Here is a 24,571-nt window from a genome sequence, read left to right as displayed (position 1 = left end):
TGACCTCAAAACAATACAGACCCAGATAACATATTCTCAGAGCCCTGTTTTGTTTTACCGATGAGAATTGAAATTCTGAACAGGTTTGAAGTGAAACCAGGGGAAGCGCAGTTTTTCACTTGTGGGTTCATCATCTACCTTTTGACTACTTTGTAATGTCTCTTGTTGGTAACCACCTCTAGAGTTTGATTCTTTATTTTTGTCACAGTCTTTTATTTTAGTATAATCAGACTGAGATAGCAAACAATTCTTAACATGCCATCTGGCAGCAACAATATTAGAGTTTCGTTGGTTTGTCACGGGCAGCCCGCAGCATAGTGGTTAGCACTGTTGCCCCACAATAAGAAAGCATGGTTTCAGCTATCAGATCTTTCTTTGTGGAGAGTATATGTTCTCCCTCTGCCTATGTGGGTGCTCTGGTTTCCTCCAACCATCCAAAGACATGTTAATTGGTGAATCTAAATTGTCTGTAGGTCTGAGTGTGAGGAGTAGTTTGTGTGCTGGCCCTATGACGGGCTGGTGACCTGTCCAGGGTGTACCCCATCTTCACCCACTGTGAGCTGGGATTGGATCATGTACCCCCCCATGACCTGGAAATAGCTAAGCAGTAGATGATGAATGAATGGTTTGTCACTTTGGTGGGTCCTAATATTAGTCTGCCTGTCAAAGTGGACAGTGGACAACAGGCTATAAAAAAAAAAAAGTTGGATTGTAATGAAGTGTATGGGGAAAATATCTTTACTTCTTACTTGATATATTTGCTTAGTAAACGTTTTGTGTCAGTCAGTGCTTGAGCATTATTAGGAGAGTTTATGGTGTAAAGTGATTATATTATCCATGTATGTGTCTTAGAAGGCATTCAGCCTCTCAATGGCCCTGTGATTGAAACAATGTAAGGGGCTGGTTGGGTGAGGGCGTGTCCCTGCAGCTGCTGCTGAGACAGGAAGTCTGGCTTGAGTGGCAGCTGCCAAACAACACTTCAGTGTATATATTTAATCAGCCTCCAAAGTTTTGTGTTGCTAAAGGATGTCAGGTTGTACTTCAGCAAAAGTTAGGACAGGTCACCTCCCCCAATGGACCTGTTCCAATGAGTGAGAAGACTGTGGTTTTGTTGCATCCTGTCTGACTGGAAGATTTATTTCTCGTGTGTGTGTGTGTGTGTTCCCTGATTGAAAGAAAAGTTCTGGTTGATAATGAATTATACAAACAAATAAAATGCATAATTATCTGAGATAGAAAAATTACTTATCATGAAATGTCATTTCCTTATATTAGGGCTTGCATTAATGCAGCGCTGAAATAGTGAGCAGTCTTCTCTGGATGAGTTGTTTCCTGAAAACAACTAATCTATATATATATATATAAAATAATCAAAAGACCTTATTGCCAAGTATTAGTAATAAGAACGTACAAAAGCTTAGTGTTGGTATAGTTTAAATACTTGGGTGTATAGAAGCTAGAAAAGCTTCAATTGCACAGTGGGTCTGCTTAAAATAAGCATTGAGATTATTTTTTAGAAAACAAGGATACCAATAAGTCAGTGGCTGTCTGGACTCAGTGCTACTGTAGATGAATCATTTTAAATAGGGAATGGATAGGCTGGAAAAATTGATCTGACCAGTACATTTTTTTTGGTTGAGGATAGAGACCTTAGAGTGCAGCCATCATAGCACAGCATGGCAGGGCAGCCAGTGTTGGTGTTTGACTGTTGATTCACACTGGAATGTGTGCCAGCATCTCCATGTGTTCACACTGAAGTGAAATGCTACACTGCTCCATCACCAGGACTTATTTGATTCACATGCTACACACAAAATTAATGATTTTACTTTCTCTCTCTCCCTCACCCGCTTCTCTCATCTCTTGCCAATCTTCTACCTCATTCTCCTCTTTCAGTCTTGTCTGATAGCTCATTATTCCCCACATTCCTGTCTCTCAACCCCCCCCCCCCCCCCCCCAACCCTAACCCCCCCACTCTCTTTTTCAGCTTTTTCCGTTAGTCATCCTTTTCTATACCTCTACATGTGATTTCTTTTATCTCATTCGGCTTTCTCCCTCTTGATCTTCCTCTCCACATCCTCCCCTCCCTCCTTCCCTTCCTCCCTCCCTCCTCTCTTTGCTTCTCTGGCAGGCTGCTCATTGCAGTGAGTCAGTATCATGGAGGCAGGCAGCGGGGCTGCCGCAGCGGTGGGGAGTGCAGCACTAGGACTGCTGGGAGCCACAGCTGCAGCCAGCCATGACATCTTGGACAGGTAAGCCCAATGCACACACCCTCAGCAAATGGACTGCCCCCTCCTTCCTTTTTTGCATCAAGATGAAGAAGTGAGGAAGAGTAGGGAGAAAGGACCACACCTTAGGTAGTGGTTTGATGAGCATGCTAGTTTGTTTATAGTTAGAGTAGGGGTCATTAGGTGTGTGTGTGTGTGTATGTGTGTGTGCGCGCCTGGTACTACACAGAAAGCTTGTCTTCGTATCCTCTCTTTTCAGGTGTGTCTTCCTCTGTGTCATTAGACTCACTGCACATATTGTCCGTGCTCATGTTTGGTAGTTTGAGTATTTGGTTTTTTCCTTGTAGCAGTGCCAGTGTTGAGTATGCTTGTGTGTGAGCTGGAGTATGTGTTGATGATAGAAGGGGGGTGTTACTTGGCTTCCTCTAAGCCTCAAGGAGAAATTACACCAGGGTATGCGCAGGCAGAAGAAGAAGAAGAGAAGGAGGAGGGGGCATCAGCAGACGTGCCTAAGCTATAGCTGAGCCGATAGGGTAAGTTTGCACAGTCACCAGCCCACCCCCTATTTAACCCCCTCCCACAACCCTTCATCCCATAGCAACTAGGTGACTGCTACCGCTGACTGTCAGTGCTATAAACCCCTCATTCAGAAACAGTCACCTCCTAGCTCCAGTGACCACCACATTCACATTGGGGCCAAGTGTATCAGTTTTCACCTAGTTACGTCATTGCTACTGTTGTACCCTCACCTACATGCTTGTGCAATGTCATCACATGCACACCCTAAGACATTAGCATTCACAAAAACACTTGTTCATTCAGTACATATACATGTTCTTCAGGGATGTTTTAGGGAAAACAGCATTGTCACATATGCAGGGGGTAACTTCACAGGTCGCACATAACAAACACTCATTAATCTCTGTTGGGGGTGGAAGGGACGGTGGGCAGCATTTCTTCCTGCACAACAACCTCTCATCAGGTAAGAGGTGTGGTCAGGATATTACTAATCTCCTCCTCAGTACAGTTGTTGAAGTTAGCTTTATCTCAAGCATTTTATGGTGATCTCATCTGATGTACAGTCAGGTCCTCACTCTTTCTGCTAGTTATCACTCACACAATCTGCGCACACAACTGTTTCAAGGTAGTCATTGAATTCTGTCTCTGCGTTACTGCTATGGCAGCAGGATGTGGGTTTCCCCACTGCTGGAATTAATGATGCGTGTGTGTTGGAGTTGGGGGGGGGGGGGGGGATTACAGTTAAGGTTGCTCAGCCCCTCCACCTGCTCCCACACACTTCTCCCCTCTAGACCTGAACTGGGTCGAAATCCTGCACCAGGGTTACCATGGCAGCAGCAGCTTAGCATACATTAGACAGCAGTCCAGTATTACTATTGAGTGAGTGAAAAGAAGAGACAGGAAGAGAAAAAGACAAGGTGAAAAGGGAGAGAAAGAACAGCAATTTAGGAGGATGAAAAAGAAATGTTTGTCATGCTAATTTGCCTCTCAATGATGTCATGCACTGTGCGTGTGTGTGTGCGTGTGTGCGTGCTCACGCATAGCCTACTGCACCAGATTGTTACTTTTACCAGAGAGGACACATAGGGCACTTGGGCAGGGCTGGATCTTTATAAAAGTTGGCTGAGAACCCTGGTGGAGAGTGGTGGATCAGCAGTTCAATGGCCAGTACCAAGGAGGGTGGAGTGGAGATGTTTGGCCCCTGGGAGTTAGCATAGAAACAGTGTAAAAATGCTGTAAAACTGTATTCTGTACTGTGATTCCCTCAGACAGATGAGGCTCCAACATAACAGCACTCTGCAGGAGGATGCCTAAATTAACAGGACATTAATCTGTAAATACGCTGATCATATAGATGGTCATTTCAGGTGTGTATTGTATGGTAGGAATGTATCATTTCTTAAACTCTCAAAGGCAGAAGATTTAGTGTTGATCTGTTTTAGCATAGAAATACTAAACAAGCTATGTTTTAGGTTTTTTTTCCCCTTCTTACTCTTGGTTTGTGTGGCCTGTGCTGCTTCATTTAGTTATTTTATCTCCTAAACTTTAAGGAGTGCAGTAACAAATCACCTGAGCAGAGTTTCCTTTTTGATAGGATAAAAGACAGCACTAAAGCCTGCACAGATAGCAGTGTAATTTGATGTGGGATAATGGCATTCGTTGCTGTTTATTTGACTGTGGAGTTGTTAAATCCTCGCTGCAATGGTCTGTGGATATTGTTGTTCAGCTTTACTTGTTTTGCTAACATGTAGTGTATAATATATAGGTTGTAATTGCTAACATGTAGTGTATAATATATAGGTTGTAATGTCACCACATTGACGCTTTGAAATCTAATATATAGTTTTTATAGTTTAATTCTTGAACAGTGATTTAAAGGGTAGCCTGTCCATTTTCACTCATATAAAGGCATATAAAGTTGACCCAAAAAGCTGATTTGTAGTTTATGAAACATAATTGCATTATGTTGATCATGAGTTATACATACATTTAATACCAAATGTCTAAAATGTCAGCATGCATAGATTGTGTAATACTAATTAAAACTGTGAAGACCTCACTTTGATGGTCTATCATTCATGCTTGTTCATTTTATATTAGTCTCTGGTGTGTATGTAATTATGTAAATAGTGTCCAGGCTGCCCTTCCACTTTTCCTCTCCACAAATCTGAGGCACTGTTTTTGAGTGTTTCTATCCCGGGATATAGCCTTTTTTTTTTTGCTTCTAACTATGAAAAACGAAAATGCATTTCCTGGTTCTCGGCTTCTTTTCATACTCCTATCACATGGGACAGTGACTGAAAAGACAGGAAGGATGACTGCTGCTGGGCTTTTACTGTCGTACCCTTAGGAGGCCTGTTTGTGACTTTGTCCTTGTGCACTGGGATAGTAATTTTTCATCACCCTGTAAAGCCGATTCACATTGCTCAATTTTCTATCAGCGTGTGTGTGTGTGTATTGTAATTTGCAAGCTGATCAAATTGGCATTTTTCTCATGACTCTACAGTAACAGCAGAATAGCTGAATCCTTTTGTAAATGACTACAACATCATTTTCTAATCAGCCCTAATATCCTGTGTCCATTAGTCTTCCCTGCATGTATCATATACTGCACGAGGAGAGTAATTAAGTTGCTTTATACAGCTCTACCATGTTTTGCTTTGGTAGTAATGTAACAGCCATGTTGCTCTTCACTGAATATGGTTAGAGATACAGCTATCCATCACATTTATGTCTGGGTTCTGCTAAGTAAAACGGTACATTATACAATGACCAGTTTCCCCCAGCTCGGTAAGTGGGTAAATATCTGTATGACAGAGGTAAATGGGGAACTGGATAGATAGAAGGCTTGTTGTCTTGTCTGCTGCGCATATGTAAGACAGAGAAGCAGCCTCAATGGGACAGGAGCTAACCAGCTGGCTGAATGAAAGGGACTTGGAACCATTGGACATGATCCGGAACCTGCATAAGATTGACATTCCATGCGTTGTCTACTAATTGCTTCCTCCAGCTTCCTTTTTTATCCCTTCTCTTTCTTAATTGCTGTTTGTTGCTGCCCAAAACTTTTCTGCTGGTTGTGCAAAGGATTTTGATCATCTGCTCAGGACAGTAACAATTAACTTATCACAGCTTTAATGTGGTGCTGAATGATTCCAAGGAAACTGCAATTTTCAGTTTTCCTGACCAGTTGTCAGCATTATCTTACACCCTATCAATACAATAGAATCAGATTAAATGACATGTATGCTTGAATACGGTTCCTTTACTTTTAACCAGCCAATCAGAGGCAGAAAAATAACCTTTTATTAGCATATTGTATTGAAACTGGACATAATTCACTGATATTTAAATATCATAATGGGATTAATGGTGTTAAAGGGTGTCACAAGTACCTTTCTACCTTCCTGAATACTCTCTTTGCTTCAAGTTGTTAGTACATCCTGAAAGTCTTAAGAGGTGCTTAAATAATTTCATCAAAGCTCATGGAAATTTCATTTCCAAAGTGTGGTGTTTTCTCATGTCGGACACAGGGAGTCATGCTGACTCTCAGACATCAGTTTGTAAAATACAACTGGGTTTTAGTGACCATGAGCCGTGCTCCAGGAGGCTGTTAAGTCTTTTCTTTCCTGTGGTTGGTTGGCACTGGTTGGTGTTGGTTGTCACTGGTTGTCATGGGTTGACACTGGTCGCTTTTTTATTTTTATTTTTTATTTTATTAAATTTTTTTTTAATCTAAGTTTGAAAGTAAAAAAAGCAAAATAAAAAAAACAAAAATCATTGCCACTTGAATAAGGTCATTCAAAGTTTTGAATTTAATTTGCTGTAACAATAATTGATGACATCTTTGCTGAGAGATCAAAATGGAACTAAGCGTGTTTATGCAGTTACTTCATCCGTCAAATTTTCCAAGCACTGAGGTCAAGTGAAGCCATAAACATCAAGCAGTGAATTCCATCATGTTGCTTCTTATAGTTTTAAGTCACAAGAACAAACAAGGTAATCCACATTCATTTACATGGCTGATTCGTTATGTGTTATGTTTCAGCAGAACTTGATATAGGTTTAGGTATATGCTATCTAGATAGTTTCGTTATTCATTTTTCCCTTTCAAAAAGAGGGTTACTCAGTAGTTTCTTCTTGATTATAACTAAATGACTGCAGCAAATAATCCGTACCAAACCGAAGCATTATGTATTAACATGAAGAGTTCACTTCCTCAAGCTTCAAGTTTTGCTCACCGGATCTCCCACTCGTCCAACCAAGGCTATGATATTCTCTCGTGGATAGTATTGGTAGGTCTGAAGGTGGCATGTATCCATGTGTGCTTGGTTCAGTACAGAAAACATGGTCCACTCTTAGGAGTTCTTGCTGTAAAAGCTGATCACAGCAAATAACATGGATGGTGCTGGTTGCTGCCACTTGGCTGCTTTAATTTAAGTCTCCTGAATGGATTTGTTCTAATAGATTTAAACTGACCAAATGTTGAATTGCAGACTGAAGCTTGTAACAAGAGATGTTTCTTAATTTCACATTTAACTCGAGGGTAAAAATTGCTGCCGTTCTGGTGTCATCGTCTGTCTGCAGATCACGTGACGTGTCAAAAGAATCTCATCATTAGCCTTCCTAGCATACGAACGAACCAAACAGACCTTTAAGTAAAAGCATTTTCCAAGGTAAAAATGTAGAAAATGTAGAAAATATTTAGACGAGAGATTCCCTGTTATTTTTTCATTCACTAATGCTTAATTAAATCTGATACAGTCTTCAGAAAACTGTTAAAATATTTTTTTAAATGCAAAATAGTGCAGAGGTCTAGCTTCAGTTCTTCTTTGTCACATGTGAATGTAGGGATAAGCTCTTTGGGTTTTTAACTTTAACAAAATAAGAATGTTCAAAACAAGGCCTGGGCAGTTGAAGTATGAGGAGTGACATTTTGGATCACTCAATACCTTTTTATCTTGCTCACATTGCTTATTTTGGTTATTTTCCCAATATATGTGTTCAACAACAACTGTAGATGGTAAAAAGATACTATCTGTTGTTCAGCCACATGTCTCCTCCAGCTAACATTAGTTCACATTCTCTCTTTGTGTTGATATTGCATCTTCAGCCTTATTTCGACTCAATTAGCATTTTCATAAGAAGGTGTATAATAAAGCTGCCGTGGTGAATCTTTTCCTTTGAAAACTTGCAAGCTTGCACTGGTGATCCTGTGACAACAGAGTTGTTGGTCTGTGTGAGGGACATGTTCCTGTCTGAATGGCAACACGTGCCGAGTCAGATGTTCAGCAACGAGAAAGCATTAACAGTGGAGACAAGAGAGTGTGATGGCTTAGGATAAATCCAGGACATTTATTGCCTTACTTTTTCGAGCAAAATGGAGCTGCTGTTGTTTTTATGCACCCAGACTGAGAGGTGGTTGGAAAATGCAGATTTAATAATTCACACCATTTTAAATAGAAGGGTCTTTTGTTTCTTACAGAGCTGGAGAAAGAAACACTCCACTCACCCCTCTCTTCTGCTCTTATCTGCTTTAGTTGGGATGGGCAAGTGCTGCTTCACCCCAGGTTCAGAGTTTTCTTGCTTTGGAGCAGGTGCTGGAAGGAACACTGCCTTTTTCCTCACATGCCTCACCACCGAGGAATGCAGGGAATGCCGAGGTGCTCTAAAGAGAGAAAGTGTCGCTTAACAAGTGAAATGTGCTGTTAAAACCTTGTTTGTAACCCGGGGTCTGAATGTGCCTGATGTCATTAGGGTGACTGTGGAGGTGCAAGGTCACTCAGTCAAGTTATTTCTCACCAAGATAGGTTTACATTTTTGAAAATGGATACCTTAATAAGCTTAAAAATGTGCCCTGTGACCTTATTTTATTTTATTTGTAAAGATGTGCCTTAATTTTGTAGTGATACATAAATGCGCACTAAAATACTTGTTTTGCTTAAATGTAAATAAGATTGTTATTCTAATCATTAATTTATCCTTAAAGGTAACTGAATTCTCTCTTCCCTACATTCATAGTAACCAGTGACTCCACCACCAATCAGGTTGGAGCCAAAACAGCCAATCAGAGCTTGCCCATTTTAATTCTCTGTCAGCAGGAGGGTTGTCTTTGCTTTTGTTTTTTTGTTTTTTTTTTTTCTTTTTTCCTGTTGACAATAATTTCTGCAGAAAGGATTTCCATGTACTCACAGTTTCCCTCTGGTCTCTGAACTAAGGCTCAGAAATAATTCCATAAACGACATCTGTTGTAGTGATTGAAAATAACTGAAGATACACTCTCACACACATTCTTTGGTTTTGATAGAATGCAGAAAACAAGTCATTCAGTATCAAGGAAACACTTGGATATCAACATGATGGTGTATCTTTTAGTCCTGGTTTCTGGAACTCTGGATGTGCAGTTTTACAAGAAAATGCCAGAATCGCAATGACTGTTGAATAAGCTTAGTGTGATTTGTGTGAGAGGATCTGAGAGCAGAGAGGACACAGAATTATTCCTAACTGAACTTCTCTACATCTAAACTCTGACTCTTCAGCCCTTAAGTCCAATTATCTCAATGCAGTGGCATTGTGTCAACGTTGGGTGGACATTGTTGTCTTGCAGCTGCCACACACTGATCCATTTTCACCAAAGCAAAGCTCTTCTCCTTTCTCTGTAAACTCTCCTGAAGGTTATTAGACTCATTGCTGCATTCAAACTGATGGTTAAAAATTTCCCCTGTGATATTGTGCCTGCATCTGCATGAACGCAAATTTGCGGGTGTATCACTAATAATATGCCGCAGATCTATTGTATTTTCAACCCCATTGTGCTTTCCTCTCTGGAAATAAGAGTAGTCTTTAAAATGACGAAGACAACTGTGTAGACGAACATTCCATCAACCTCAAGTTTTTCAGTGAAGGCACACAGAGTCTGTCTACTAAATTACCCAACATCTGTGCGTTGTCTCCTTTCTTTGGCTGTTGCCTGGATTCTGAACACATTCAGAATGTCCTGAAATCGGTTCCACAGCTACTTGACACTTTAACCTTCTTTTCGCTTGATCTGACATCACTGGTCCCTGGCTTGCTTGTATGAATGAGACTGACCGAGATGCTGAGTAACCAACTGCAATATTAAAAACATTCATGTTTACATTACAAATGGACCCAGAGTGTTACATTAATGTCCTTTTTAATTTAATGTGACAAATAGTACAGACTACTGCCTAAATGAATGAATGTGTTCATACGGGATCTTTGTCAGGTCGACAGGTTAGACAAACAGGGTTACGGCTTCACACATCTAAAGGAGTGCGAAAGAGATATTTATATAAAAATATATATATTTGGATTTCCTTACCAGAAGGCATCACCTCAGATCATCTTTCGCTGCAGGGTTGCACCTAAAGATTAATGTTATGTTTGTGTTGCTAATCTGATTATTATGTTGTTATTCTTGATTATTCCATTGATATTCCAAATTGTAAAATGTAGCCCCAGGTGTTCTCTAGCTGTTTTGTTTGATCCATTTCTAATTAAATACCAAGTACAACCAATGCTTGCTTACCAAACAAGAAAATAAGGAAATAGGCAACAACAACCCAAATGAATCATCTGTTCATCAGTTTATCATTACATGTCTTTAATGGATTCAAATAAGATTAAGGGCTCCTCCTTTGATCTTCAAGTGCACACTTTACATTTTTAATTTTGACTGAAGATCAATTAGTTGATTCTGTTAATATTTTGATAATATTTTGTTGATTGGCTCAATGAACATTTGATTCTACATTCTCAAGTGGGAATTAACAGTTTTTCCTTGTCATATGACAGTAAATAAAGTTTTGTACTGTAGGATTTGGATTTTTCATTTGTGTTGGGTAGACACAGCAAGAATGGAGTATTTATCACTTTTATTAATGCATTTTTCTTTTCTTTTTTTCCCTGAAAATGATAATCAGTTGCAGTTTAATATCAGCCATTTGAAATAGTAGGAATAGAGTTTGAATAAACTAGTTGTCTTTGTTGTAGGAGTCTGAGGCCTGGGCGTATCCTGGAGGAGGAGGATATTGTGCCTGAACTGGCCCACATCCACCCCAGAGAGAGACCTGATTGGGAAGAGACCATCAGTGCCATGGTGAGACATATGAACACACTCTTGCATACAAAAAGTTTCTTTTGTCTCAGTTTTATATAGACTTGCACTCATTCAGTAATATGAAACGGTTCTTGTTTTTCCTGGTGTGTTTATCACTGTCCTGTGCTCACCACAGGTCATCTGAAGCTCACCCTGAGCATCACTGGTGATATACCAGACCCAGTATTAAACGCATATAGCTCAGCTGGCCTGTTGCCTGTCACACTCTTATCTGTGTCTGTTTTTAACCTGCTGGATTGATTTGTTGTGTCTCTCTATTTCTGAAACTTCCTCTCTTCTGTTCCTGAAAGACTACCACACATTCATGATTAATGCAGATGACTCTTGGCGTCCTGAAACTACTCTACTCCAAATCCTTTGCATAGATAGTCATCTACCTGCCATCTGCGTACTCCCGTGTTACATGCTCATCTCACCCCACCTCTTCATGCTGGATTCCATTCACCAGAGAGCATCATTCATTATTTCCTTTCCTATCTGTGGTTTGGTGCTTTGCTTATTGCATCAACAGCATGCTGGAAATGAGGCCATCTCCATGGTAACATGTAGAGCCACCCATGGTCGACGCGTGGTTGGAACTCCATCGCTTGAGCTTGCTTCAATCGAGCAAGGGAAGAGAAAGAGAAACAACAACCTCACCAGGCTGATGAATATTGATACTAGAGACGAGACTTTTAATACTGCATGTTTGCTATTCTTTGTTCAATATTTGATACAATAGGGACTCTATACTAGAGTGCCATGCATTATATATGTCTCTGGTGATTTGAGGAGGTGATGAGAAAGCACTGAGCAACTTGGTGTAAGCATACCAATGCCCTGTTGCACTGTGCAGGATAGATTGTAGATTGTCTGTAGAGCTAGGCACACTGGAAGACAACATTCCCAAAACCCTATAATGTATTAATAGAGTGAAACTGCCTTTTTCTGACTGTAAGACCATTGACAAATATACGCAACCATTTGTTTTCTTTCTGTGGTACAGGGTAAAACACCCTAAAGCACCTAAACATAACCTCAACTGTCACATATAAATAACTGTATAAAATGAGACCTGAACTGATACATGCCATGTTTGGAGGTCAAATGGCATAGCATATCCACCCAAAAACACCGTACCAACAGTGAAGTTTGAAGGTGGGAACATCATGGTGAGGGGCTGTTTTTCAGCATACACCACTGGCAAACTTCATGAAATTGAAGGAAGGATGATTGGAAAAAATGTACCGAGACATTCTTGATTTAAAATTTGCTGCTATCTGCCAGGATGATTAAGATAAGTATTAAATAAATTTTAGTGTGTTAAATACATTTTCCCTCTTGGGTTGTTACCGACATCTGGTGAAAATTTTATGTTAGTAGGATCTTTTAGAAATATATTTACTGAGAAAATTGTGATGTGTTAAATACTTATTTTACCAGCTGTATGCTTAATAGCACATCATGACAATGCACAAATACATAAGACTAAATGAGTATGAGAAATTTAAGGCATGATTATAAACATTATTAGTCATATTGAAAAGAAAACATTATTGCACCCTGTTAGCAGCACCATTTCACAGTTGATCCCTTTTGTACATTGTTTCTCTAGTTTTTCACTTTTTGATTTGTTGAGATACTGGGTGGCTCTGGGGGGGGAAGCAATTCAGCTAGTTGCACTGTCTGTCCCATGCCCACCTCCGTATGCCTACTCCACACCCTGGGTCACACCCTGGATAAAGGTGGAGGAGCCTGTGTGAATCCTACCTTCGCTGCCACTGTGCAGTCACATTCTCAATGTGTGAAACCCTCAGACCCAGCTCATGCTCTCTGTTCCTCATGACCAGCGTCTCTTTGGTTCAGCTTCACCACACAGCCAATTATCTTAAATTGAGTTTTTAAATCACTTTCCTGGAGATGTGTTTTCTCTCCTAATCTCCTAACCCCTTTTTTTTGTTGCCCTCATTTTGAAATTTTTTTGTCTACCAGGTGGCTTCCAACAATCTGCCTTCAGGTAACTGAAATAAAAACTGCACAGTCAACACACCCAGAGGCGGTCCTGGCCGAAACATCCATCGCCCCTCCCAAACCAATTCCCCCAACATACAAATACAGGAATATATTATTTATGTTATTTTATTACATATGTTATTAAGTACAACAGTTAACAAGAATGGAGAAATACAAATGAATAAAATAAAATAAATGAATAATACTAGTAATATAATAATGAACATATTCTGAATTCTGTGCTAAGACTGTAGCAGATTTTTCAACCTGGGTCTTTCTTTTCAGGTAGTGCTTGACCACATGAAAGTACAGGTGTAAAGCGCAATCTAAAACCTGACTTTTCTAGCCTTCTTTGATGCAAAATCACCAATTACATGATCATATGAAATCTATTGTGCAATTGTATGATTGATGATGGCAAGCCCGGAGAAACGCTCCTGTGACATTGTTGACCTCAAGTACGTTTTTATAAGCTTCAGCTTGGAAAAACTCCTCTCTCCTACTGTCACTGGAAGGGTCAGGCCAATTCTGAGTGCAGTCCACAGATGAGGGTAGCTTTCTGCAAGCTTTTTCTCACGGATGATTTTTACATTTTCACATAACCCAATACATTACACGAAGCTATAAATCCTCTAATAATTTTAGGAATGAAATATAATTTATTTGGAAGCAAAAGTTTGGCCTGGAATCATAATTATACAGAGGTCAGCTACCCCCCGCCCCCCTCCCTCTCCCTTAATTTTCCTCTGAGAGTGAGACTCTACCTGCTCACAGCCTCTGCAGCCGCAAGTTGATCCCCTACTCCCCTCCCCCTTGTCTTTTCTTCTGACACAGACAACCTGTATGACTCTCAGCAACAAGTTGATGTGATAGTAGGGTGCAGCAGCGCACAATTTGGCATGGAAATGAGCGGTATTATCTAGAAATGTGCTTTTCTTTTTTTTTTTTTTTTAAGGAGGTGCTGGCAGATAAAAATCTGGTCACACCAGAATAGCCTCCCCCAGGTTCTCTTAATGTTTTTTGACCACAGCTGCATTTGATTTTTAGTTCAATTTATGTCAAATGAAGCAAGAGATGAGTACTATGTGCAGTGTAGGTCTTTAGGAAACAAAACACTGTTTTGAACTGAAATACAGGTTTCAACATTCATCGCAGTATAAACGGTGCTAAATGAAAGCTGAAAAATTATAAATGTCTTCAAATCTTCAGTTTTTTTTTTACATTTTGTTCCTTTGATTGCTGCTCATCAGTTTTTCCCTCTTAATTCTCTTAACAGGATGCTCAGCCTTTTGCAGTATCAATACCTCAAACATGGAGTATGCTAAGACTAATATATTGCAGGAGGCTATATTAAAAAAAAAAAAAAAAAAAGACATAAAATACAAAAATACAGTCGGTCTTTAATTTATTAAAATATTGTATCATCTGACCCAAAGTACATTTGGATTTTTCATGGTGACCCCAGAGGGAGAACTTAATCTTGTTTTGGAAGATATCAGATCCCTCAGCCACGTAGCAGAACTCCAATCCATCAAGGTTCCTCCTATGTGCCAAGAATGAAGCAAGCAATTATATCTTTGTGTATTAACTCAGGTTGAATCTTTTGAACACCAGAGATGCTTACTGAGGCTTTGGGTTGCAGATTGCAATAGGTGGTCTGAGCTAAAGTTTGTCTGATAGCATGCAATAGAAAACCTTGCAATATGGATGCAATGATGTGATCAGCTGGCTCAGTCTTAATTGAGTCAATCTGATCTACATCACAGCATCCAGCTTGTCAGTGTTATCATAGTTGAGGTTTTCAGCTTCCTGTAGGACAGAGTGCCAACTCAGTTTTTAGCACTATCACAATTAAATTGCATCATTTATTCCAATGAGTTACACACAGTATAGAGATGCAAGACTGGCATCATATCCGGAATGTGTCTCACCAAGTACCCTGAGGGCTGCTATCAGGAGAGAAAAGGCTTGGTGGATGTATCTGTGCTGAAGAAGTTGACAGCTAAGCTTAATTTAAATGTATGTGCCACTCTATAACTTAATATAAGCCTCCTCAAAAAGTCAGTTATGTGATGGCTTATAAAATATTATGTAAGAACTGCCAACTAGGGGCGCTTCTGTCTAAATAACCAGTATTAGAAATTACTGGAGCAGAATGAAGACAACACGAAGCAGGTTGAAAAGACATTGTTTCAGTCACACATATCTAGCAAAACTACACTGCAAAACTTAAACATTCACCATCTGATGATGTTCACTTCAGCATATTATGGACAAGACTAGATCTTTCAAGAAGTTGGAGGAATCTTTCATATAGCGCCAACAATATTAATGTAAGCAAGTGATTCTTCACTGAGGCAGTTTATATAAAGTTTATATAAGCAAACTGGAAGAGCTTTATCTCGAATTGCTTGCCTCCTGTTCTACCTGATGACATGATTGCTCTAGATATGACCACCACATATTCATGTTGTGTTGACCCTTTAAACAGCATATAGACAAAACAATTTTTATGATTGTTTTGTTATTGATTTTATAATCAATGATGGTTAAAAGGTCAAAGCCTTTTAGTTTCCTGCCTGGTGCTATTAAGCAAAATATGAGTGGAATATTGTCATAAATGTAACAGTTATTTGTATGCACCATGTTTGTCACTAATACTTTTGTGTATTTTGTGCGTTTTAGGCAAGAAGTGCAGAGATCCCTGAGTTGCGGACAGAGCCCCTCATGCGCTCATGCAGTAGCAGCACAGCCAGCATGAAGGTGAAGAATGTGAAGAAGTGAGTAGACATACAAATACACACATTTGCCTTTCTGTCTCTGACATGTCTTTCCCTCTGTAACTCTGTATTTATCACTCGTAATTGTCTCACTGCCTGTTATCTGAGTAGTTTTCTTTTTTGCTCTTCCTTTTACTCCCTCAGTTTGCATTGCACCTCCCATCTCAAACAAGTCATGCACAATGTGCCGCCATTAACAGGGGATGAAGTCCTAACCAAACTGACTGTGCGTGTGTCCTGTTTTCAGACTTTGCTTTACCAAGGGCCACTTCCCGAAGCTGGCAGAGTGCGCTCACTTCCATTATGAAAATGTGGACTTTGGCACAATTCAGGTAAAACAGACCTTATAGCTGTTCCTGCTGTTTCCTTTACCATAAAAATGTAAAGTCTCATCACACATCTCCCAAGTGATTATTACCTCAACCAATGACTGGACTGATGACGCTAAATGTAGTTCCTGTCACAGGAGTTTTTAAAGATCTGGATAATGTGGGTACAGATGTCAATCATAGTGTAAACATGGCTTTGAATGTCACCAGATATCGCCCTCCTCACAAAAACATATCTTGTCTTGTGTTTCTCTAAAAAAAATGTCTGGGGTTATTGCCTTGCAGTACTGGGTAAGACATTGAAAGATGATTTTTATACAAACACAGTCAAGATTAATTATAGCTGATGATCTGCATTTGTTGCCCCTGTTGGCTACAAAACAACTTCATTCATTCAGCTTTACACTGTGATCCATCTTATAGTCATAGCTCGTCTGGCTGTGGATTTCTGTTCTTGCATTTGATCATCACACCTCACTTGACTCAGCAGCTTTTCAATTCTGTATTCAATTTACCATTACATATTTTCCACCCAAGTGTCAACTTGTGTGATGTCATGCACTGGTTTGCGAGCTGAGTTTTAAATTTGTCACCGGTAGTCAGCCATTTTCAATTTTGAAACCAAAAGAATTATTAGCAAAAAGTGCAGCTTGGAAGCAATGCAATCAATCAAAAATCATAAAAAGTCATGTTTTCCTTTTGTTAAAATCGGGTTAAAACTTAAATACATTAGTTGTTGTGAGTAGAAAAACCCCTCAATTGAATATTGAAATATTGATAGTTATCTTATCGCCAGCGCCCTGCTGGTCCAATCTGTCAGCACACACCTTGTTCTTCACACTGGTTCGTGCTTCCAGAGAGGATGGTTGTGCTCACCATCGCTGGGTATATACAAATTAAATTAACACTGATGATCTTATTACATCTGCCAACTATTTTCACAATGAAAATGTGTATTACATGATATTAGATATAGATTGAATACACTGTTGGGGGTTTTCTATTCCAGATTGTCCACTCACTGGGGTAAATGGAGAAATCAACAGAAAAAAATAAAAACAAAATAAATAATTAAATAAAAATCGAGAAATTTAATGGGAAAGCAAATTCATTATAAAAGCAGAGCGAGCAAAGGGACACTCCACAATTTCTACACAGGAAGTTCAGTTTGCCCTTCACAAAGATTCTGGAAACACAACTGTACAATGCAGTATAAGTGCCGCATCAATGATTATAAAGTCTGCTTTCATCACTAAAATGTCATGTTTGAAAGCAGAAACACACTTCTCAGGGATATTGCAGAAGTCATAGCATCGAGTGGTTTTTGAAGATGACCCTGACTAGAGTCGAAAGGTCAGAATATCATTGCCCCTTTTGGCTTTGGCCATTTATAATAATCTATCCCTTTCCAGTTTCCTGTAACCCCAACCATGTACACGGAACCTTTACCTCCCCAAGACTTTGTGATTGTGATAAAGGACCAGTAGAGGTCAGCAGTCAGCTGATAACACATATTTCTGTAGGGGGAGCAGAAAGAAACTGTGTGCTGAAAACATGTCTAATTCACATACAGGTGATTTGTTGATCCAACTGAGATAACACCAAAGACTCCATGTGCCCATTCAGTGTGCGGATAAAGGGAACTCTCCAGCTAATGTGAATTTTCTGTAGGCAGTAGGTTCCTTTGTTATCTCAGCTGTGTGAGCTGGCTGCTACTCTGGCACAGAGCCGTATGACTGTCTCACTCTGATTTTTCATGTTGCTTTCAAGTTGCCCTCTCTCTCTGTTTTGCTTTAGTGTTTGCTGCTGTTAGGTTTTGATATTCAGCACAATACCTGTCTCTTCTCTTGAGCAAATGTAGACCCAGTCACATCTTTGTTGTTTAGCAAAGGATTCATTATCCTGTATTTGTTCGCCAGGTCATTCAATATATTTTGTGTAATATCTTGCACCAGCCAAACATGTTGGGTGTGTTTAATGAATAGTCACAAGTGTATTCTGTTTATTTGGTCCAAATTATTCTGACATGATGTTAATACTTGATGAGGTGATGACGGAGAATTTACATGCAGAATGGAGCAATCAGAGAATGATTCCTGTGATAAAAGTTTCATACTCAACATGGTGCTTACTTGATGTGTCTGTCAAGTTGTACCTCTAGTGTATAGATTACATATCACATGTTCATCCAGTTCATACAAATGTAGTTTAGTCTGTGGTACTGCCATTTTCTTTCTCTTGGATCTTTAACAGTAAAGTTTAATGATCTCATATTTGTCTTCAATGTTGTATCTGAAGTGGTGACATCCTTATTTTTTGCACTTAGAATATTCCAAAACGATCTCAGTATAATTTTATATCTCATCTCACAGACTTCTCTCCAAAGCTCTAGAAACAACAGGTCAGTGAGCCAATCAAAAGAGGGGATCTGAAACCTCTCTCTATGGACTGAGACCTTTGATACCTAAAGGTAGCTCAATGAATTGAAATTTCTTTATAATTAAGGGCAATACCCAATCACAGAAACTGCAGTTTTCCCGAAGACGATAAAATGCGTCACGAGATTGTTGTGCTTTGTTAGCACCATAAGGATTGTGGTACTATAGAGGTGCCCACGCCTACAATATCGCTCAGAATTAAAGGCTCATGGCCGTACACAAATGACATAATCCTTTTTAATTTTTTTTTAATTTTTTTTTTTTTTTCACTGAAAATAAATTGTAAACAATGGCTGCTTCAACCCAAAGTGTACTGCATATTGCAGACATAGAACCCTAACTTGCCTTATATTTTCAAAGAAGCCGGACAGTTTGACTCCAGATTATTTCCAAATTACAAAGTCCCTTAGTCCTTTAGTCGGACCGAGACTGGGCCAAGATGTGGGCTCAGACGGGCATTCTGCCTACTGCTCATTTCCAGGAAAAATATCCTCTCCAAAGAAGTATTGGAGTGAGGCAAAGTTTTGTTGTGGAAACTTCAGAAAGTGCAGCAAGTGACAAGACATGACTCTGGTACGAATTTGACTGGTTTTAAATTCATTGAAGTCATTGAAGAAAATGTAATGAATTTCTGTCTTTTTCTATTCTATTGTTATAATTTCTTATCAAATGTTGCAATTCTTCTGAATTGCTTGTGGCAAGGATTCCTTTGGATTTAATATTTTGTCTCTGTGAACAACCAAAATTTTACGCTGATTAACAACTGTTGATAATGTAATCTGACAGACCAGCTGCACTGTGGGCATTTAGATGGTAACAGTTACAACAACAAATATATTTGTTGTTGATGTGTACGGCTAATTTGTAGTGATTCAAAAACTAATTGGAACAATTTTTTCCCCTCTAACAGACACTGTATTTCTTAACATTTAGACTATCGTATAGAGGTTTATACATAGAAGTAACATAAAAAACCCACATTGTGCTCTTGTTATCTCAGTGCAGCATACTGCTAAACCTGGCAGAAGCTCAGCTTCCTGTGAGCCCTCTTCACTGTGGCTGCAGACATGTTATTTGATTGTGATTTGAGCTGCAGTGTTTGTAGATGGCATATGTTAAACAGCTTTCTCACACACACTGGGAATGAGTCAGCACTGTCACACGTGCCATGTGTTTAATGTGTGTATTTGCGACTGTGAAAACCCAATATGACACAGGGAAATAAAAAGAGATAGAATACTGTATATAAAGGCATTTTTTGATGTTTTTTCACACAAAGTAGAAGGAGACATTTGAAATAACTTGACATGTGGCAGCAGGGCGGCATAGTGGTTAGCGCTGTTGCTCCACAATAAGAAGGTTGTGGGTTCAGTTCCTGCCCTGGGGCCTTTCTGTGTGGCGTTTGTATGTTCTCTGCTGAGCGTGGGTTTCCTCTCCCTGTCCAAAGAAATCATGTTTTGGTTAATTGGTGGCTCTAAACTGCCTGTAAGTTTGAGTATGAGTGGTTGTTTGTCTCTGTATGATGGCCCTGTGATGGACTGGTGACCTGTCCAGGATGTACCCCACCCTCACTCAATGTGATCTGGGATTGGCTCCAGCACCCCCACGACCCAGAAACAGATAAGCAGTTGAAGATGAATGTATGAACTTGACATGTTTTGACTGATAGCTCCAGTCTTCTTCATACGTGTCATCTGAAATGTTGCTGATGTGTCTTTTATCAGCTGTTCATCATAGAAGGCATGACCAGCCTGGCAAACTTGATAGATCTGCCAAGAATTCCAGGTGTGCAAGAGCATAAATGACACACCGTCCCGGTTGATGGTGTCCCTGGCCCACTTCCTGATCTCAGTATCCTCTTTGATCCAACGTTTTTATTTATTGCTCTCCGATCCAATGATCCTCACCCTGTCCCACTCCATGATATGATCGTTCCTCCTGTAGTGGTCCAATATAATTTCTTACTCTGCCTCTTCTTTTTGTGTTCTCATTAGTTGTCCTGCTGTTTCCTTTTCTTCCTGTCTCTCCTATATATGCTTTGTCACATGACCTGCAAGGTATTTCATATATTACGTTGCTATCTACTAAAAGCTGTGGTTTTGTATATGATATTTTTTTTCCTGTATTGGCTCTGTTGTTCATGGTATTTGATTTATGGTATTAATACTATGTTGTTGTTGTTGTTTTATTTGTTTTGTTTGTTTTGTTTTGTTTTGTTTTGGTTTTTTTTGGTGGGTGTTTTGTTTTATTTATTTATTTTTTTTCTTTTGTCTTTTTTGTTTTTCTTTGTTTATGGCCCACTTTGGATATTGGCAGAGTGAGAGTGCGTGTTGTATGTGTTTTTCCTTCTCCTGTCTGTATAGCATAGTATTGCATAGCAAAAACTAACAGTTTGTGTAGGGTGAGGAGAGCCAACAGTTTCAAGGAGACTGCACCATCAGAGCATTTGTTGATTCCGGGATAAAAACAGGAATATAACTTAATATAAACTTCCAGTATTTGCTTTGGCATTAGAGGCTCTCAGCCTCTTGTTGAAACAACTGTGTGTGTCTATATCAAGTTAAAAGATTTTGGACCTTCTTGCATGAAGATTATAACGTTATAACAGCTGATGGCCCACTAATTTCTATTCTCCATCTGTGGCAATTTGTTGGAGCGTCCTAAAAGAATGAACTAACTTATTGATGAAACTCTGCCATCAGACAGTTGGGCTCTCAGCACGGTTTAAGAACAGTTAAGCTAATCTCTGTAACTGTGGAAGATGACACCACCTCTTCATGGAAAAATTATACCCTAACGGCAGTGTTCTCTCTCAGCATGATAATGCTCCCAGCCTCACTTCAACAATGATTCAGGAATGATTTGAGGAACAACGACCTGTTCAAAGTATTGACTTTGCTCCAATTCACCAGATCCCAATGCAATTAAGCATCTATGGGATAAACTAGACAATGACTTCCTGATACATGGAGGCTCCACCTCACAACTTCAAGGACTTACCACCTTCAGAGGTCTAGAGGGTTATTATATCAGGGTCTGATGAAGAATTTAACCACACCCAACATTCAGTGTATGTGCCTAGCTTGGTTACATTCATTTAAATAAATGGTACCAAAACATATCAATATACTGTGCACTGATTGGAACTGAATGTCATCAACAGACCCTTAGGATGAGCAGCTCAATTAGGAATGTGTTCTGCATGTCGAACAGACCATTGATTATGACAGTGGATGGAAGGCTGTTGTAGCTTGAATTCTTGGATGAAAAAACACCCATATCTGTTAAATCATCAGCAATTACAGAGATAGGAGTGATGTCTCTACTGTAGGAAGTCTCAAAACCTTTTTTCTATCATCACCCACCTTCGACAAGGGGGCATTCTCAAGCCCCACCTGCACAAATGGGGCATGGCCCACACTTTGTGAACTGCGGCTCTAGTGAGTGTTTGCTCTGAGGCGTTGAGGATGATAAATTGCTCGTGTTCTTGCTCTGCAGCTCCTGTCATCTCCTCTTCTTGTTACTGAGCTTGAAACCAAACATCCCCTTCCAAGCTGGAGGTCATTTTCCATCAGTAACATTCTGAGGAGTGAACCAGAGAAATGGATCACAATACAATACATACACGACAATTAAATTGTAAGTTTGTCTTCAGGGCTGCTGTAGAAATCTATAGATTTTAGCTCTGCTTTCTATTATATTGATTCGAGAAGCCTTGCGACCCGATCGTAGATAGGTGGATGTGGACTTTCTTGTAACATACTTCTGTCTTGAGACATGAGGCAACCAGTCAGAATATCTTCACTGATATAGCACCTTTTAGAACAAGTTACTTTAAAATAAAAATAAGAACTAAGATGATCATCAACTAAACTTGGATATGGTGAGACATTGTACAACCACTAAAAAACATTGCAACATGTTGCACCGGAACATCAGTGTAAATCTACATAATCTTCCCCTGAACTCACTCTTGCTTCTCAATCATCCATTTTGGAGATGTTATGCACTTGGTGAAATTAGATCCTGAGAATTGTGGAATCTAGCTCCTTAAACATCTAAGTTATGCACTTAAAAATATCTTTTAGCACATTTCTGCTCTGCCATCTTTTTATTAGACTCTTTTCTGCCTCTCTTCTCTGACCTTGGTTGGCAAAGCTGCACATTTTATTATTATGTCTGTTTCTGGTTTACTGGGTCTATATAAAAATTGCCCGAAGGCATGTAGTTACAATACCAATGTAACATTTACAGTTGCTGAAGTTTTATGCTGAAATATCTCCATGAACAGTTACTGAACTTGTTGACCCACTCCACATGCTGTTTAGATTGAGCTGTAGCTGCACAGTTTTCTTGTTGAAATTAGATTCTGTTTGCCCTAACATGTGTATCAAATGAAGGGGGCACTTTTCCTGAATTTCACTTGTATATCCTTTTAACCAGAATATTTAGCACTTGTCCTTTTGACTACTTGAAGCCTCAATGTTTGTGGCTTTTGCTCTCCTTCATGTCTTGTTTGAACAGCTTCCAGTGTCCCTTCCCACTCTGCTCCCCTCAGCCCTCTTTTAGCCCTGCAAGCCAGTGAGTGCAACACAACCAGACACCGAGAAAACAACTTAATTGACCCCAGCACCACTGTCCCACTGTGCCTGTCCTCCCTTCTCTACCATATGGTTTATCTTCAACATGTCATTTTGTCCGATCTTGTCGGACATAAACCACATTGTGGTTCACACTCTTAGACATTTTACTATTAATGGAGAGTTCAGAACCAAAAAAGCTGGTCTTGTCCAAAAACCATGACAACATTATTTTCCTAGTCTTTTTCTTTTTTGGATATTTTCACATACCTCCCTCTGCAGAGCAAAACAATTCGTCTCTGACATAATGCTGTCACTACTCCATATCACTTCCACCAATCCAATTTAAGCCACCAATTCAGTGTGACCTTGGTGTGTGCACCCATATACCAGAACTCACTCATACAAGTGTATGATCTTTGTCAGCCACTGTGTTTCTATTTGTCATCACCATCCATCCATCACACAAGAATTTCTTGCATTCAGGTCAGGGATTCCCTGATGGTGGAATTACTAAAGTCTATGAGAGACGGGACATGTCTTTCTGTCTTTGAAAATCTCTTCAGAGAGCAGCTCCTCTCCTTACACCTCTATCACCACACTATACCCTACTTGTTTTTACTGTGACCTCTGTGAACAGCTGTTCCCTGTATCTTTGCACCTATCGAGTAAATATGCTTCTTATACGATGGTCACAAGGTGCATTTAAGTTTCCGTGTCATCACTCACTCACATGAATATTTCCTGATACATATGTTCTTGTTACATTGTGAGAAGAGTATGAACCAGGCTTTACCAATGAAGAGAAATGTGTGGAATAGAAAAGATTTCTCTGCTAATGTTGTGTCAATTTGATCCTTGTGGTAAAACTTTGGATTGTAAGTCTGATTCGTATGTGAGGCTACATTGGTCAGCTGCTGCTGAATGCTTGCAGAATTTAACTATTGTTCCTCATGTGTAAGTAATTGAAATGTTTCTTGATATTTATTGTTTTCAGGTCTTGGTGTTTTCACTGTGGTGCTTTAAAGGTACAGTGAAACAGACAGCTCTTCTCTTGAAAAGCTGTCTCTTTCACAGCTTGAGGATGGACCTTTGGTGACTCTGTATGTAGGAAATGTAATGCACCAAAGAAAGTGATGTAAATGTATATCACCTTACAATCTGATGCAGGAAGGATTGTGATTGCTGATTACTGAAAACCCCAAGCATGTAGGAGAACCTATTGTGGCCTTCAGGTCCCTAGTGTCAGTCCTTGTTCTGTCCTATCTGTGTCACTGTTGAAGTATGGTGTTGTGGCATGACTGGCCCCATAAAGAGGTAATTTCACTAATCATAACACAATGTTCCTACGTTTGAGGTGATTATTCACTAACAAAACCATGATTATGAACATTATATTCAACTTCTGCAAATAAAATCAGCATGTCCTGATTCTTGAATAATAAACCTGGAGGCTAATGAGTGGCCTTAGACCTGGTGTGTGTGCATGAGAGAGAGAGAAGGGGGGTGTATCCATCCTTTAACATAATTACAGCAATTAATCTGAGTTTAAGAGCTGTGAAGAG

The 24,571-nt window shown here is 39.6% G+C and overlaps 1 protein-coding gene across 3 annotated transcripts in view; it reads left to right on the top strand.

The window, feature by feature from the left end:
- The first annotated feature begins 1,966 nt into the window (after positions 1-1,966).
- Positions 1,967-24,571, top strand: part of arhgap32b (Rho GTPase activating protein 32b) — a 66,636-nt gene continuing 44,031 nt past the window's right edge. For all 3 annotated transcript variants that reach the window (XM_029519323.1, XM_029519322.1, XM_029519321.1), the window contains exons 1-4: positions 1,967-2,252; positions 10,761-10,866; positions 15,565-15,659; positions 15,907-15,991. In XM_029519323.1, the coding sequence (XP_029375183.1) occupies positions 2,158-2,252; positions 10,761-10,866; positions 15,565-15,659; positions 15,907-15,991 (381 nt within the window). In that variant the 5' untranslated portion in view covers positions 1,967-2,157. The remainder of the gene's footprint in view (positions 2,253-10,760; positions 10,867-15,564; positions 15,660-15,906; positions 15,992-24,571) is intronic.

The sequence above is a fragment of the Echeneis naucrates genome, chromosome 14, assembly GCF_900963305.1.
Source record: "Echeneis naucrates chromosome 14, fEcheNa1.1, whole genome shotgun sequence".
In the NCBI taxonomy this organism is placed as follows: domain Eukaryota; kingdom Metazoa; phylum Chordata; class Actinopteri; order Carangiformes; family Echeneidae; genus Echeneis; species Echeneis naucrates.
Note: the sequence above shows the minus strand (reverse complement) of the source record. Positions and strands in the feature narration are given on the sequence as shown.